The 18,049-nt window shown below is 28.7% G+C and overlaps 1 protein-coding gene across 1 annotated transcript in view; it reads left to right on the forward strand.

Annotated features, from left to right (window-relative positions):
• The first annotated feature begins 6,853 nt into the window (after window positions 1–6,853).
• Window positions 6,854–18,049, forward strand: part of LOC119678407 (neuropeptides capa receptor-like) — a 56,302-nt gene continuing 45,106 nt past the window's right edge. The window contains exons 1-2 of the mRNA XM_038090220.1: window positions 6,854–6,974; window positions 9,557–9,885. Coding sequence (XP_037946148.1) covers window positions 6,854–6,974; window positions 9,557–9,885 — 450 coding nt within the window. The remainder of the gene's footprint in view (window positions 6,975–9,556; window positions 9,886–18,049) is intronic.

Raw genomic sequence — 18,049 nt, forward strand, 5'->3', positions numbered from 1 at the left:
ATATAATAATATTATATAATAATTATATTATTATATTATATAATTTAATTAAATTTTTAGCTGACCATACAGCTGTTTCGAGTATTGCCACATACGCTTCATAAGTGATCTTGAAATTATTTCCCATATTTAATTATTTGTAAATAATTTTTTAAAACTGCAAGGGTTGAAACCGTACTCTGCAAAATTTGAAGCCTAGAGTCAGTGTTTATTATCCAACTGACCAGAAACTGTTCTTGACTTGTATGTTCGAACTTAAAGTTTTGTTAATTTGTTGTAAGAGTTCATTAACAAATTCACTTGTTGTGTTATATTGAAACGGGAATCAAACTTGCTGTAGAATATATAATCAATTAATAATAATTTCAGTTTTAATTGTTGAATTTCAATACTATTCTTTTATAGAGACATTATTCATTGCATGCTTGTATATTATTCCTTCCTGCGCAAAGAACCTAATCTAAAAACGTAATACGGAGACAGACAAGCTAATGTTACTGACTTGCTCTAAACTTCAAATTTGAGCGCGCTCAAGTTTAGTCCTATGTAATTGCAGTTTCTAAAATTTTTCCAGCAATAATTGAATCTTATTAAATAATATCAAATAATGAAGTTTCAATCAAAATAGCTCTATGGTCAGCCAAAAATTCAATTAATTAAAAAAAAATTACTGTTTACTACTATATAAAAACCTTTCCATTAAGAAAATAATTACTTTCTTTAGTTTCTTTTGTTATAATTAACTTTGAAAATATTATTTTTAAAATAAAAGAATATTATTTTAATGTTAATTTTTTCTTGCGTCTTTATGACGAAAAGAAACTATTTAAAAGTTTGACGGATTTGAATAGTAAAAAAAAGATAAGAACAAAAATTTAGTTGATTTATTGAAATTTGGCCACGTGCTTCGTGACATCAGTGGTCTTAGGAAATATTCAAATTTGTATATTATTTTATTTTTTTATCAAATGTCTTTTGAAAGCATAGTATTTTAAAATAAGTAAAATTTGAATTCTTTGTTAGGACATTCAAATCCATTACTGAATTTTAGTTAACTGTATAGCAGTACTGTTATTTAGAAATTATAATATTGAGAGGGTTTTGAATGAAGTGTATTTTGGGTGTACCTAAATTTAAGGCTACGTATCAGTATCAATAGTGAAAATAGACCTTCCTTCATGTGATTTTTCTTATTTCAAACAACTCAATGAATTTAAACTCTTTTAAATTAAGCAATCTGTATGAGACTTTAGGATACCACTCTAATGTGTAAAGGATAACATCCATTCAGTTTTAAAAAAAGTTGATTTAATTTAAAAAAAATTCTATATATGTTATAAATAAATATAATAATTATAACAGTATCAGTGTCAATAATAGGAATGAACCTTCCTTCATTTGCATTTTCTTATTTTAAACACCTTAATGAAGATAATATACTCTTAAATGAAGCAATCTGTATGGGATGAACTAGAAGACACTAGAGTGGTGTCTTAGAGTTTGATATTACAAATATATAAAGGAAGGTATTCATTTAATTATAAAAAAAATTAATTTAATTCTTAAAAAAAATTTGTTTATGTTATAAATATTTATAATAGTAGTAACAAATAGTATTAGTAACGAAAATAAATTATTCAATTATTTAATACAAAATGATTAATTAATTTTATTATTGTAAAACTTTTCACTAATAAAATTTTACTGTCACACTTAATCGAGTGTATTACAAAAAAATATAAAAAAAAAATATAAAAAAAAATATTAAAAAAAATATTAAAAAAAAATAAAGAATTAATTTAAAGTTGTAACTTTGACACCATTGTGCACTGAAGAGCTTTGCCCCTCTTACTTTGTCAAAAGAATACTACACTCTGCATTGCTATTGTAACAGTTTTTATTATTGTTGTTGTTTTTATTGCTTTTCTGTTATTGTTGTTGTTGTTGGAAGCATAAAGAAATTTTGACACGCTTACTTCCGTTGCTTGTGTTGTCATTCACATTGCTTGTGACGTTGCTTATTAGTTTCAATCTTGTTGTGTGCACTTGTGACGTATTGTTGTTGTTATGTTGTTGATATGCATAAATTGCATACAATTTTAACACATCGCGCAGTTTGCTCAAAAGAAATGTCAGTAAGGGTATCTTTATTGTATGAAAGAAGAACAAAAGCAAAAGCCAGCCTCAAAGAACGATGCTTTAACGATGCCTGCCTTGAACTCAGCTGTATCGAGAAGCAAAAGAGTGACAGTCTCATTAACTTTTCTTGCGTTAATTTTTAATTGCGTTAAATTGTCACAAAAATACGTAAAAATAAAGGGCATAGCTTGAGAAAGGAGGGAGCAACAAAAACAAAAACAAATAAAATATAAAATTCATCATTTGTATTTTCTGTAAGAAATTTTTAAGATTTCTTCTTTTTCTTTGTTGTTTTGTTTTACTTTCTTAGTAAGTACCACAGCGGAGGAGTGCAGTGAGGAAACGTGTCTTTGCATGTGACACATTTGTCATAAATAATAAATTTTTAAATTATGTGTGAACGCATTAAAATATACCTACTCATACCTATGTGTATGTGTGGGGGTGTGTGTAAGTGTAAAATTTTTGGTCATTATTGTACTTCATTATTTTATTACATTGCCTCTTCTACTTTTTCCACTTCAGTATTTTTACTTTAAAAAAATCCAATTTAAAATGCATGGTTTTTGTTTTTGTTGTTGTTGTTTTTGTTTCTTTTGTGTTGTTACTAATTTAAAAACAACATGTCCCACACTTGTGCGCCAGATGTGGCTTGGCGCATGCATTAAACACTTCAATTATACGCTTTATTCTGTATTTGCATATAAATATTTATTTACATGCATGTGTGCATATGTGCATGTGTGTGTTTGAGGGTTAGTGAGGAGTGCATTACATGTTTCTTTGCTTGTTTGTTTGTTTGTTTTATTAAGTTTTGGTGCTTCTTCGTTCTGTTTGATTAGTGCTGCCAGTTTCATTTAATTTATGTAAATACTTTGCCGCCTTGTTTTGGAACTGCTGAGATGCTAAGATGCTGCAATATTGTGGCACATCTGGTTTTTGTTTTATTGAAATCTGTTTCTTCTGTATTGTTTTGCGAAACTATAAATTTCAAAAAGTTGGCAGTATTTGATAGGATAGTTTCTTGTGAATTTGTGTTGAATTTTAAATATAAATTATTATTTAAAATATTTTCATTTTAATTCTGAAATTTGGGTTTCAATTAAAAAAAATATATGTACATATGTTTTTTGCTACTATTTTGGCAATTGCTATATTTTTAATTTTTTATTTAGATTTATTGCCTTTAGAGAATGTTTTTAACATGTTTTTTATATATTTATTTTTTTAACTTTGGGTTAGAATATTAATAATAGCAAACGGATCATTACTTTAAGAACGGAACGATTTTTGTTCCTATCACCTACGACTTCTAAAAATATTAATATTATTATCTAATCTTATATTATCTAATAATCTAATCTAATCTAATAGTCTAATCTAGACTATTTTAAAAAAATATTTTCAAATAGTACCATACCATCGTGGTTTTTCATATAACTTCTTCTTTGGCACCCTGCACCACGGTAAATATTGAAAATACACCTTATTCTCTTTCCACACAAAGGTTGTTATGGCTTGGCCCAAAAAATCTTCTTTGGAATTTACGAAGATTGCCAGAACACACTTTTTAATTTAGTATGAATTAACATGCTGTTATATTCTCAAAATATCATATAGTGGACTATTACAAAATGGATAGTTAGGTGACTAATCAGCACTCTAAAAGTACTCAAGATAAGGCTTTAAATGTCCCATATGCAATCGAATAAGAATTTAAGAGTGTTAATGGGTGTAAGATTGTGTTTATATTCTGTTTAATACACTGGTATTAATCGACTTAAAACGATGAGTGTGCGATGATCTTTTTACGACTTTATAATTTTTTATCACGTATTTAGCAATAAGTAACTCTTATAAAAATCCATAGAAAATTTATACATAAATAGATTTGATCGAATTGGAAGCTTATGGCATTCGATAATTTTAATTGTAAACTTAACATTATAGAAATTAAATACAAAATCTTTCAAAGTACATATATGCTACAACATATTAATTCTAAATACCATGATTTTCTTATTTTAAAATTTTTGATTTTATGCAAACCATATTTCAAAAATGTATACATAATATATTCTATTTTATATATATATTTTGCTAAAATGTTATTTAATATATATTTTAAAAATTCTTTGAAGAATAATATTATCTAATATATATTTTATTTTAATTTAAAGAAAAATTTTGTTTTTAAAATTAACTTCCTAAAATATGATATCTTATATATTAAAATATTAAAAAGAGATTTATAACTACATTAGTAAATCTTTAAAGCAGGATTAAAATGAAGTAAAACCAAATAAAATATATAAAAAACACCTCCCGGATTTGCTTGTCACGTAAGTAACACTGGCAATGCAAATGTTCTACAAATAATAGCGTTACTTGGACATTGGAAATCGAAATTTATGTTCACACTGTTAACCCACTTCCGTGCAATGGATATGAAGTACTTTTAGTGTATATACATAAAACCAAACAAGAAGATGTACATCCGTATACGATTGCTTTTACACAACAGATGGGGAAATGAAATTAAAGTTGATCAGCACCGGTTTTAAGGAACTCTATGTTAATAACCTTTGAAAAATTTTCGAATTAAAAAAAATTATTAATATTATTATTAAATTAATTAATTTAATTAACATATCCATATAAAATCTGTAGAATAATCGATGTTGCACTGGAGTACTATGAATAAGACATACTAAAATATAAAACTCATATAAACTGAACATTTGCTTGTTTTAATGTGAAAGAATGTTAGAACTCAATTACTTCTTCATTTTTTTTCTTAGTGCGACAGTCCAGAGTATTATTTTTTTCTCAACCATTTTTTTGCCACCACTCTCTATAATCTGTTTTTATGCTCTAATTTTTTATTTTCATTGCTTTTAAGTCAATGATTACTCAATCAACTATTTCTTTAAATGTGATTATATTTTTTTAAATATGATTATATTTTTTTAAATATTACTATATCTTTTAAATGTGATTATATTTTAGCATATATAATTTAAGTATATATAAATTTATATATATATATTTATAATTTTAACAAAATACTTTTAACCAGTAAATAATTAGAACAACAAAGTTTTTATATATAATTAGTTAGTCTTTTTATTAATTTTTTTTATATCTATCCATACACCTGTTTCAAATATCACCAAACACCCACCATCAGTTGTTTTTGGATATATTCGTTTTTTGACTTAGATTTGACTTATAACCTTATTTTAATTGAAATACACGACAAGCACTTTGCCTATTATTTTCTGAGAAATTCAAAGAAAAAAATCTATAATAATAAAATAATAAAAATCTGGTCATTTTTTGCTGCACGAAAGTTTTGTGCAGCGTAGGCTCGTTCGGTTAGAACACATTAAGTCGGGGTAAAAATTTTAACCCTGGCTATTTTAATTCAACCACATTTTTTTGTGGTGCTTCTTTCAGGAAAGGGAAAGAAGAATAGGCATAAAATTAACCGTTTGCTAAACGGTTTTAGTGCAAATTATATCTACAAGTCACAGTTTTGCATACTTTATTGAGAACACTTTTTTTGGTATTGAAATTATTTCTGTTTTATTATTTGTGATCACAGATGACTGTATATAACTATTACATCAGTTTTCACCTATTTCTCACAGACTACTTAAAATACTACGTGAAACTGTATGTAGTGCATAAAAAACAATAAAAAACATATGTGTTACGTAGACTATTTACTAAATAGAGCAACTTTCAACCCTAGTATCATTTCAACCTAAATTCACGAGTCCTACACAAATGCCTCAGTGCAACAAATATAGTTTTTAAGGAAGGATTTCGTGCAGGATAAAAAAGATTTTACCTTTTCACCGTCATGCATATTAAAGTTGTGCAAAATCAAAAGAAAAATCGCATGAATGAACTATAAAAATAAATTTCTGTTGCTTATTTTTACGGTATTCACTTTTATTTATGAGTGTAAAACAGTAAGAAGAACCCAAAAACAAAATAAAAAAAATTGTGCTCTCTTTTTCAAAGCAAGAAATGACAGATACATCCCTTTGAATTTATAATATCACCGTCTTGACAAAAAAGAAAAAAAAAACTAGTATGCTTTCTTCTAGCGTATTGATTGTGTAAATTTTTACTTCAAGTTAACTTAATTTCTCTAAAATAAACCAGCAAAACTTTCAAAAATATGCTCCATTTTTTTTTTTCAAAAATATACTCCATTTTTATTTTCAAAAATAGAATAAATATTCCGTAGTTGAAAGATATTTATTTCACCTGAATGGCAGTCATGGTTGTGCAATTCTTCTACCTCATTTTTTCGCCCCCATAGCTTTGTATACAATTTGTTTTATACAATTTTTACCTTTCAAGCTCATTTATTTCACTATCAATTCGAAACGGTAGCAACTACCATTTTGCGTTGTATGTTGTGAATGCTACTGCACTTTTTCCACTCCCAATGTGCAAGGTTACTTGGCAACACTTGCACAATTATAATTCAACAAACGAGCGTAGCCAACAGCTTCGTTTTTTTTTTATTTAATAACTTGCATGTGCATTCAAGAGTATGCCATGGAGCCCATGGCTTTGCCACGAGCATTGGCAAGCAACACAATATGTGCGCCTTCATCATTTCGACATCAAATATTAAAGCAGTTGTTGCTAATAACGCCTACTTTGCATCCTTTAACAGCAACATAATGGCCAAATGGCACTAAAGGATGCTCTGCTGCATAATATTCATAAGGATATTAGTGCACCTACACTGCACTGCACTTTATCTCTTCCGTTTGCTAAATTTAGTTTTCATAAATCACGAATGGGTGACAGTTTGTTGACTTTTATTGCCTTCAAATGGAAATTATATGCAATCAAAAGAAAAGTATTGCATTTGCTCTATAGCAACATCATTTATTAGTTTTGTTATAAATTTATATATATATGTTGATTTTAATTTTGCAGACGCTACATTTTGAGTTAGAATATTTTTGCATAAAATGCATCCTGTCCTCTTCGCTGGAGTGCAAACTGCTTAATTAACAAATTTTAATGCTTTAACAGCCAAACGCGCTTGAGACTAAAAATTAACCATGTTTGTCTGATAAATTACCTCATTTAGAATGCATATTCTATCCAATAAATATAATGTATCTCCAAGCACTTAAGTTAATTAGCTCAAGTTGTGGTATTCTACTCGTACCATATATTCACTCTGAACAAATTACAAATGCAACTTCAAAAGAAGAATATTAGCAAATGCGTTATATGGAATCCTTTAGGTCCAGGTTTTTACAGATAAAAAATATACAGAAAATTATAATTATTATAGTAATTCGTATTTATTCTTCTTATAAATACAAGAATTAAAATTGTCTTTAATTTAATTAAATAGTAATAACCGTTGTATTAAAATAATGACTCGTAATAATGGTTCACAATATATAACAGAGATATCTCAATAATATTTATAACAATAATATTTATAAATATTATATAAATTGTATAAGTAATTAAAGTAATTAATATATATAAATAAATTTCTATACACTAAAAATCCTTTTATCTACAGAACTTGTTGTTGTAGCGAAATTATAAAGAATTCTCATATAATTATAAAGTATCTATAACACCAATTTAAGAAAAAATATCATATAGATATTGTGTGATCTGTTGTAATCCATCATTGCACCTGAAACTTTATTGATTCAAGTTCATACAAGAAGAATGGCCTCGGTAACTCTAAGCACTTAGCAGCTCAATAGCATATTAGTAACATCACTTGCATAGTGATAAAAAAATTGAAAGTAATTTTAATTCTCATTCAGTTAGACTTTCCTTGTTAATTTAAAGAAATATATTTTTTAAAATAGTTGCAATGAAATTTTAATATTAATTATACGAATAATTTTAATTAGAACTTACGTGTGTTACAGCAGGAATAAGTATTATAACAAAATTTATTTGTAATTTTCGTTTAAATATAAACGAAACTATTTTTAATTCTCATTAAGTTACATTTTCTTTGATTTGTTGAAAACTACAACTATTTTAAACATTTTTGCAATGAGTATTCTTGGAATAGTTTTAGACTTCTAACCTTCAATACAGTTTAAGTTTTTATTATAATTTTCAATATTTTTATATGGATATTAGTATGAAATTACTAACCCTTGATATAATTTAAATACATTTTTAATTAACATGAGAAACGGATTATCATATTATATTCGTCTCTTACCTGAATTTAAGTTTATTAAGTTTTACGGTAAAGACTACGTCTTTACCAGGGCGACTTATTATAATAGCTGGAAAAAAGCTTTTCTTTTTTATGAATGTTTATACCAATTTGAATTAATTTTTTCAATTTTACTGAGAAGCAATTATAGCATATATTTAAACATATCATTCCTTTAGTTCAACTCTACAGTATCTCTACACAATTATTTATATTAATTAAAATTCTTTCAAGTATCGTTCCATAGACTCATGGTATATACTATATACTCCTTTTCCTGAAGCGATTTCAGAGTCATACAAATCATACGTTTTGTAGCATTTCATGGTATTCATCTTGTGGAAAAACCAATTAAGGTCTTTTATATATACCAAAAATATTATTTTTTATAGGTCCTTATATTATAGCAACAAATTTAGCCTACAAATTGTTTAAAATTAATGTAAGCTCATTTAACAATTATTAGAATCATGTGGAGGCTTCATCTTTTATTACCTTGATTATCGTTACATGAAGGAATATTGCTGTGATCTGATTTTTTTTTTAGTTTACAAAGATTATGCGAAAAGCAGTTACATTCTCACACAGATGTAGCAGAAACGGTTACAATATTAGGTTATCTATCTAATAAAATTGGATTAAGATTTAGTATTAAAAAACAAAATTTTTCCGAATCAACATCAACAATACTCCTCTAACCATATAGGACAAATCCGTTTAAAATTTTAGCTTGCATTACTATTTGACAGAGATAATCATATCAAGGTGGCTCAAAAGAAGATTTATTAAAGCGGCAGAAAAAAGCATATCACTCTTTTGGTGCCACCACACTACCAATGACTTCAAGGATATAAGCTTTTATAAACCATTGCAACTACGCTGTCCACTTTCATTCATAATAATATTAATCTAAGGATTTGAAGTGAAGTAGAAACCAGTAGAGAGGTATCTACTAGTTTCTATTTAAAAATAATTTTAACCTTTACCAAAAACTCCAGCTGGTATTTAAGCCACTGTATTTTTTATATGGTAACAGAATGGATTAATAGATTGTAGTGGATGCTTAGAATCGTCAGTGTCACCTAACCTAACATGAAATTATTCTTTAATTATTTAAAGCTATAAGATGTAGTTCAGATATAAGATGTACTTCTTACTATGAAATATAACTTTTAGCAGTTTTAGTTAATGTAACTATAGAATTATCAATTGCCGTTTTTATTGGTGATTTGGAGGATGTTTTTGTAGTTTTCCCTAGCGATCCAAAAATTTTTGTTTGCATTGGTATTTTTACTGGTGATAAAGTTCTGGATCTAGTAATTACTACTGGTGGTAGAGATGGTGTTCTTTATTGTGATGAAGGTCTATTATACTTAATAAGTAATGAAGTTCTGGATGTAGAAATTGCACTTGCTCCAATCTTCGTCGGTGTGATTGGTGCTGATGAAATTCTTCTATGTGGTGATTTGGAATTATTACGTGAATATCGAAATTCAACCGACAATGTGAATGACAATGTCGATGACAACTATTTGTTGCGATTGTTTTTGGCATTATTTATTTATTTATTTTTTTTTTTTTGACAGTAAGTGGAAGCATCGAAAGTCACCGTGTGAGACTGGAACCCACTAAACCACCTCTTAGGAATGAATGGCGAAGATTTCCACAGCATTGTGGAAACTTCATTCTAGTAATCAGGGGAGAGAGGAGAAAAAATAGACTTAGTACCTAACGAGCTAGATTTATCTAAGCCAGAAAGCAAGGGCGTATATTAAGGAAATTGGGTTATGAAGAAGGGGTGGGGTTAGAGCAGATAAGCGGGGGTGAGGTTAGCGGTAAACTTTGTGACTGGAGTCACGAAAGCCGTGGTTATATAGAGGAATGGTGTGGAGGTTACGGTCCCACTCATTGAGGTAGTGGGACAGGTATTGGGGAGGTTTGAAGCGTAAGGCTAGAATAAGATCTTAAGGAAGAGTTATAGGAATACAGACGTCAGGAGGGAGGTCGTGGAGCCGGGTGAGGTACCTACGAGCGACTGTCAAAAAGTACTCGTCAATGCGAGTGATCTTGTCATTGTTGTAAAGGACTGAGATGGAGAATTGCTTGCCGTTATTTTAGATGTAGGGTTCCTTAAATTATTATTGGTCCTTTATATTGGTCCATCTGTAAGAGTATATTTTCAACCTACATCGTACCGCACATCTAACACTAGTTATGCTGAACAATTTATATTTATTCTCAAATTTACTTCGATTTTATAGAAGCATATGCATATCCTTTACAGGACAATTGTGCACATTTGTAATTTATGTTGACAGATTGACAATAATTTTTAAAAGTTTATGTATTTTTGAAAGAAAACCTACATTTTATATTATGAAAATTTATACCACAGAAAGTAATAAAAAAACTTTTTAGGTGATAACACATAAATACAGTTTTATGCCAAATATGTCACCTACCAAACTCAATTTTGTTAATAAATAATTTAAATATCATTTTAATATTCATATAACTTAAATTTACACAAACACATCTTAGAAGAACAATGGCAAAACTTATCTATGAACTCAATTGCTTAGTCAATTTTAAGAAACTTTCATAGACTTTTCATACTAAAATCCTGAAAAGTTTTGAAATTAATGAAATAAATTACGCAAAGTTTGCTGAGTAAAACATCATTAAATTTGCACTGCTTGAAGACAAATTTATAACACATAATGAACACATTTTCCTGCTTAATATGAGCAAACTATAATTATGTAAGAAGGAAAAAGGTTTCGTAACAAAGTCCTTTGTTATTGAATTTTAACATCCAATTAGGATAAAATCAGATCCTTTGATATTAGTGAGCTTTATGTCAAAACTTGCATGTAAGCGAATATGTGCACAATGTACTACCACTCTACAAATTTCATGTAGTTGTTGGAAAATGTACTGTACCTTAATGTAGGTTTAAGGATAAGTGATGGTATACATATCCACATTAACCAAGTACAGGAAAAAGCACTAATTACAGTGTTTCAATGATGTTTTAAGTAAACTGGAGTTAAGAAAATTATAGTGGATATTGATTTTATCAACAATTTTGAGCAAAAAAAAATTTTTGATTTTAAATTATAAGAATTTTTATAAATCATTTAATTAAATTCATGAATTATACACACAAAGTTACTTAAGCAAACTGCAAAGAGCCATTTATTCATTAGTTTCAACTTAAACTAACAATCTACTTTAATATTCGTAGTTCATGTTTCATAAGAACATGGAATAAATTTTATTCCGATCTTTTAATTTATTCTTTGTTTTCCAACAATTTTAGATTACCACACATCTTTAATAAGAATCAAGATCTTAGCTTAATCACTTTGATCCGTCAATTTATTCTTTGTTTATCAATCATTTTGGATCAACGTCTCAGTAAATTGTTTATAGTAAACATTTAATTTTCATGCGAAAAATTTAAAATTAGGATGTTTCATTAGGTTTCAGTCATGAAACCGATAAGTTAAATCCTTACCATATAATTAGGATGACAACAAAATTTTTATTCCAATCTATAATTTAATTTCTTGTAAAACGAGCTTATAAGCTACGCGTCTTCATACTTATAACATTGATAGGTGAGACAGATGGATTTATTTCTTTAAAAAAAATCGTTCACAAGTGGACTGTTTTGTGTGAGATTCTTCACACCCCCTCCCGTCCGTGAAAATAAAAAGGATCCTCATTAAGATCATCTTTCCTGTTTAATATGAGCAAACTATAATTATGTAAGAAGGAAAAAGGGTTTGTAACAAAGTCCTTTGTTATTGAATTGAAAAGGATCCTCGTTAAGGTCATCTTAAAATAGTACTAATGTCATAAACGGTTACAAAAGCATGACGGAAGATCGACGGAAGATCGTCGATCATAAGTGACAGATTTAGTAAAATGAATATTGTTATTATGGATAGGGTGTGCATGCACTGCGATCTTTAGTCTTTGTTATTATGGATAGGGTGTGCATGCACTGCGATCTTTAGTCTAATGTCTAAACATTTAAATGTATAAATATTACTTTGAAACAATAAGTAATATTTTATTTACATGGTTATAAAAAGTAAGCTTTGGGTACCACATCGGCTGACAATAGAACCAAATTTCCATTACGTCAGCAATATCTTCAACATCTTACAATTAAGACTAAAAAAAATAGATTTTGTGTATCATGATATTAAATCAAAACAAGATGGTAAGGAATGGTATGAACCCCACTTTCGATTTCAAAACGATTACAAGTTCGAAAATCGGTAAAAAGTTATTATCGTCAATTCTTTACGATGCTAATGAAATTTTGTTACTTAATTATTTTCAAACTAATAACTCCATAAGTGTTGCTGATTACTAAACACCACTAAGACTAATTGGATACTAAAATGGGTAAAACTGATTCGGTACAGTGAAGAAACCTATCATTATCCGTCAAGACAATTCGCACAGACAGATGCTCATGTAGCTCAAAAAAAAAGTATTGCTAAAGCAGTTCATTTCAAAGCAAATTGTTACAACAAACCGACTTGTATGATAGATTTTAGTTCGTTTCACGTCTAGTTCCCACACACCACGAAAAAATTCCTCTTACCTCAAAAAAATTCCACACCTAAATATATGGAAAATTTTAATAAATGAAGGGATAATAGCTGTGTTAAAGGAGTAGACATTAAGGAAAATTACTATAAATATGGACTACACCAATACAGTGGTATATCTACAGAAAAAAGCTGCTGTGGAGCAGTATTTTATAGAAATTATGGAAAATTAGAATAAATATCGGTTTTATGCAGTTGTGTATCCAGAGGTAACAGCTACTGTAATGGAGTATCTTATTGAGAATACGAAAAAACATTATAACGATGGATTCCATATAGTGGAACAATAACTACTTTAGAGAAGTATTTTATAGACATTCCTGAAAACCACTACAATGATAGGTTTCAAACTGTGGTATATCCAGAAGTAATAGCTACTTTAAAAATTTGTACAAAGATTGGCTTCATACAGTGAAGTAGGGAAGTGTTTTATATACATTATAAAAAATTACTTCAAAGATGGATCCTATACAGTGGTGAATTCAAAGATAATAACGGCCGTAGAGAAATGTTTTATATGGACAAGAATGAACTCTATACTGTGGTGTATTTAGAGGTATTAACTGTCGGAGAAAAATTTTCTATAGACATTACTATTTTTTAAATATTAAACATATAATTAAAAATAACTATCTCTCCCTCCTTTGCTTATCCTCCCTTCTTTGCCACAATTCTATGTACGCCAATAGTTTCATGATTTCAAAAGTTTTTAGAATAATTATATTAAAATTGATGAGGATCTTATTGAAAATTGAAATGTTATTTTTACTACTGAAAACTCATTTTTCACTTCCATTCCGCTAGCTCTTTGACATTTATATATATATATGATGGGACGTTGGAACAGCGCACTGTCCAACAAGTGGCTCCACTGAAGTGAAGGACTAGTCCAAGTTGACCACGAAACGACTTGAGCCCTTTTTCGTCTTTCGATTTTCGGATGTCGTTATTGAATTAAAGCTGGAATGGCTTCCGTTCGCATAACTACATCTGTTCTTAATGCAAGCAGCTCATTTAGCTTGAGGTTTCCTGCCAAGTCATCACCAACCCAATGGTGTCCCAAGACAGTCTTCCTCCCACTTGCCAGTGCTGGACATTGGCACAATATATGCACCGCAGTCTTCTTTTTTTCTAAGCATAGTCTGCAAGTGTCTTCTTCAGCAAGAGTTATTTTTTGAGGTGATAATTGAAGTTGCCATGTCCAGTAATTAGTGAAGTCAGCCAGCTTAGGGTTCTTCGCGAATAGCTAAACACTTTTATCGGTAACATGAGTTTGGTCTGTCTACAAGTGCTTAACTCTATCCATCTATTAAGATTAAGTGAGGTTATCCATTTATAGACATTGGCTGTCGTCATGTTGTAACCCAAAGGTATTCTGGGCTCTGGATCACAGAAATTATGGCTTGATCCTTGCTTTGCAAGTTCATCTGCCTTCTCGTTTTGCTCAATACCGATGTGGCCTTTAACCCACATGACTGTTACCTCATTTCCATAAGCACATTCCATGAGCTTCCTTACTGTTAGCTATTGATAACTTTTGCTTTTGATAACTGCTTGATTGTCCAGCGCTATCACTTTGACATTTAAATTACAATAATTTTTGTGTAAGAAACTTACTTTCGCAAATAAAAATAATAAATAAGTAAAAACTATCGGATTCCAAAAATCAACAAATTAAATTTTATATGATGTTTACACTTCTTTTATATATTTCCGAGTTACAATTGGTAATTTTAATTGTCCTGTGGCAACCGAAATTACCTTAAGCTACTTGACGGTACTTGCCGTGCAATGCAAGGACAGTACTTCCGAACAATGCAAGGACGAAATAAATATAAATGCATTGACGAAAATTCTGTAATACATGCCAATCATGCTCAAACATATCAGTAGCCAATGAGTGTTTACCTTGTAGACTTGATTCTGTGTAATGTGTAATGTGTAAGCACATATTTGATAATATCCTTCGCAGCAAATAGGCAACACTGCCATATATATAATGCGAAAGCCAAGCAGGACAACAATTATGCAAAGGCACAAACGCATTTCACATAAAAATATGCAAATTCGCAAATGTCCATACATAAAAATCTGTGAATGTGCATATTTTACGGTTTGGTTTAACCGACACATTGACAATTAAAATTAAACACATTAAAAAGGCCAGGAAATGAAGACAAATGCATTGAAAAAATGCAATTAAAGCACGTTTCGCATTTTAAATTAAATACAATTGCAGTTATTTAACCAAAAGATAAATAACAACAATAAAGAATTGCGCAACAACAAACAGCAACTGCTGCAGTTGTTGACAGTAGTCAGCAGTGCAGCTGGTACCGGATCGTATCATTAGCAACAGCCGCAGGATATATTAATGCCAGAAAGTGCAACTGCAAGCCAAAGCAATCATAAATTAAGGCGACTAACGATTAACAAACTGAGAGGATAAGAAAAAATTACAAAAAATAAAAAAAATGCAACCTTAATTGGAGTTTTAATTAAGGACATTTTATATTCGTCGTTACAAAAAGTTTGTACTTTGGCATTAATTAATTTTTAATTACTTTAATTAACGTTAATTATGGTTTACTGTTTTTTAAGCATTTATCTTTTTTATTAATATAGACTATGTGTGTAAAAATGATTAAATCTAATATCTTGAATCATTATTGCTTGAGGTCAGAAATAGAGAAATATATTTATTTGGCCAAATATTTTTCTCTTGTTGTAAGAACAAAAAAAAATCTTTTTTAATAAATTATAACTAAAATAAAGAACAATAAATTTGATGTACTAAAAACAAAAACTGTTATATACAATAGAAAGAGCTTACAAACAGTATTAATTGCAACAATAAAATTTTTTATTTACTTTTAATTAATAAAATTTTTGGCTGACCAAAAAACTGTTTCGATGTATCTGCAGCTATTAAGTACCAAATACCATCAATCAAAGGAGTAAAGGGTCTTAGAATTATATCTTATATTTAAGTATTCCTAAGTAATTTTTTTTTGTTTTTGGAGACTACAAGTATCAATGGTTGATACTTCTAAATTTGAAGCTCAAATTCAACCTTTGATACTTGCAGTTTCAAAAAATTATTTTAATGATGAATTTTTGTCAATACTCAAAACAGCTGTTCGTCACTCAAAAATTCAACTATTTAAAAATAAATAGAAACTCTTTTGTCGCAATTTGACCATCGAGATCACTAAAGGATTTTTGTCAAAATTAACAGTTGTTTGGGTAGCCAAAAATTATATTAATTAAAAGCCAGTAAAAATTCGAAATATTTGCAATTTATTCACTTCACTACGTTACCCGGGGAACATTGGGCCATATATATATTTGCAATTTACTATTCAATAAATAGCGGATTCATCTTTCACGGAACTTATTAAATAGTAAATTCCGAAAAAGATGCATCTAAAACTCGAAAAAGTGTAATCTTTGTATTAAAAATATTTTGGATAACTTCACACTTAACTGTGTGTATTTGCTGGAAATTATATTTGTACTAAATGAGAATTATATGAACAGTATAGTTTTGTGTATACTAGAAAAGCATGCGTGCGAATGCGAATAATATTGAGATTCTTATTTAATAATAATGGAATTTTATTATCTTCAATTGAATCAGGACTTATAACCAATTTTTTATATATTTTTATTTATTTATTAATAATGTTAGTTTAGTTTATAAAACCAATACTAACATGTAACGATGGGTAGTTGTTAATAATCGAAACAGCTAGTCAATCAAAAATTCAATTAATTAAAAAATAATAAAAATTTTTTGTTATAAATCTACTATTTAATTAGATAGTTTAACTTTAAGATACTTTCTACACATCATGATTAACAATCATGATCATTTCAAATTTTCAGTAAAATCTTGTTAAAGTTTTAAACCATGTGAGCAGATACCAGATACAAAAATTAATGAAGCATTTTGCATTAAGAAGCACATGAACTCTAAACAAAAACATTTCCACAAGAAGAAATCCTAAAGTGAAAAAACTTCATGCAAAATGAATACGAAATTTCTACACGATAAATCTTTTGTATAAAATTTCTATGTCAATTGCCTTATTTTGTTGGCCCAAATGCATTCAAAAACTTTAAAAATATTCTATTCGCTTTCCAAAAAAGGAAAACTTTGCAAGACGTTTTCCAAGTTTTCCGAAAGAGAAGAAAATAAGCTGAAGTTTTAAGCTAAGGAGGCGCATTGTTGAAAGTATCTGAGAAGCAAAGATACTTTCATAGTTTGTGTTTATCATTGAAACCTTTTGGGTTGTATGGTGCGTATACTTTCCTTATTAGTGGTGTGAAGTGTTCAAAAAACTTTTTGATACTCGTATTTCATTTTTGTATAAATTTTCTCATTTTTTTCTTAACATCTTTCAATTTCCAAACTAGAAACTTAAAAGTTATGCCTTCATAAATATTTAGCTTGAAATGCTGCCATCAAATGCTCGACATTTGTTACTTAATACTTTCTGCTTCATTCATTTCAAGCTTACGGGTTTCAAACTATTTTGGCCTAAATAACTGATAAGCTTAAGTAAATGTTAATGCTCAACTTAAAATTCATTTTGAACTTAACAATTTTTTTTCTTTTACTTATAGAATTTTTTTTCTTTTACTTACAGAATTTTTTCTTTTGAAGGGAACCAATCAAGTGAAAGGTAAGTTGCTCATACTCATTTGATCAACTTTTTCATTTTAAAAGTTTTATGAAATAAAATATTTAATCCTTTCTTATATGCGTTAGTAATTTCTTTTATGTTTTTACTAATTTTTTTTTTTGAGGTATATATGTACACATATAGTATGTAATTTTCATCATTGGTGTGAACCAATTTATGTTGCCATTTGTGGTGAACTAAACTCGTATATGCTTCTTAGTGCTTCCTTTTAGCAAATTTATGTGCTCTTACCAAATTTTTGGCATATTTACACACAGAGCAGCCATTAATAATGCAACTCAATTAACTTTAATTACAGACATTTAAACTCTGGTGTCATATAACATTAT

The sequence above is a fragment of the Teleopsis dalmanni genome, chromosome 1 (assembly GCF_002237135.1).
Source record: "Teleopsis dalmanni isolate 2A chromosome 1, ASM223713v2, whole genome shotgun sequence".
NCBI lineage: Eukaryota > Metazoa > Arthropoda > Insecta > Diptera > Diopsidae > Teleopsis > Teleopsis dalmanni.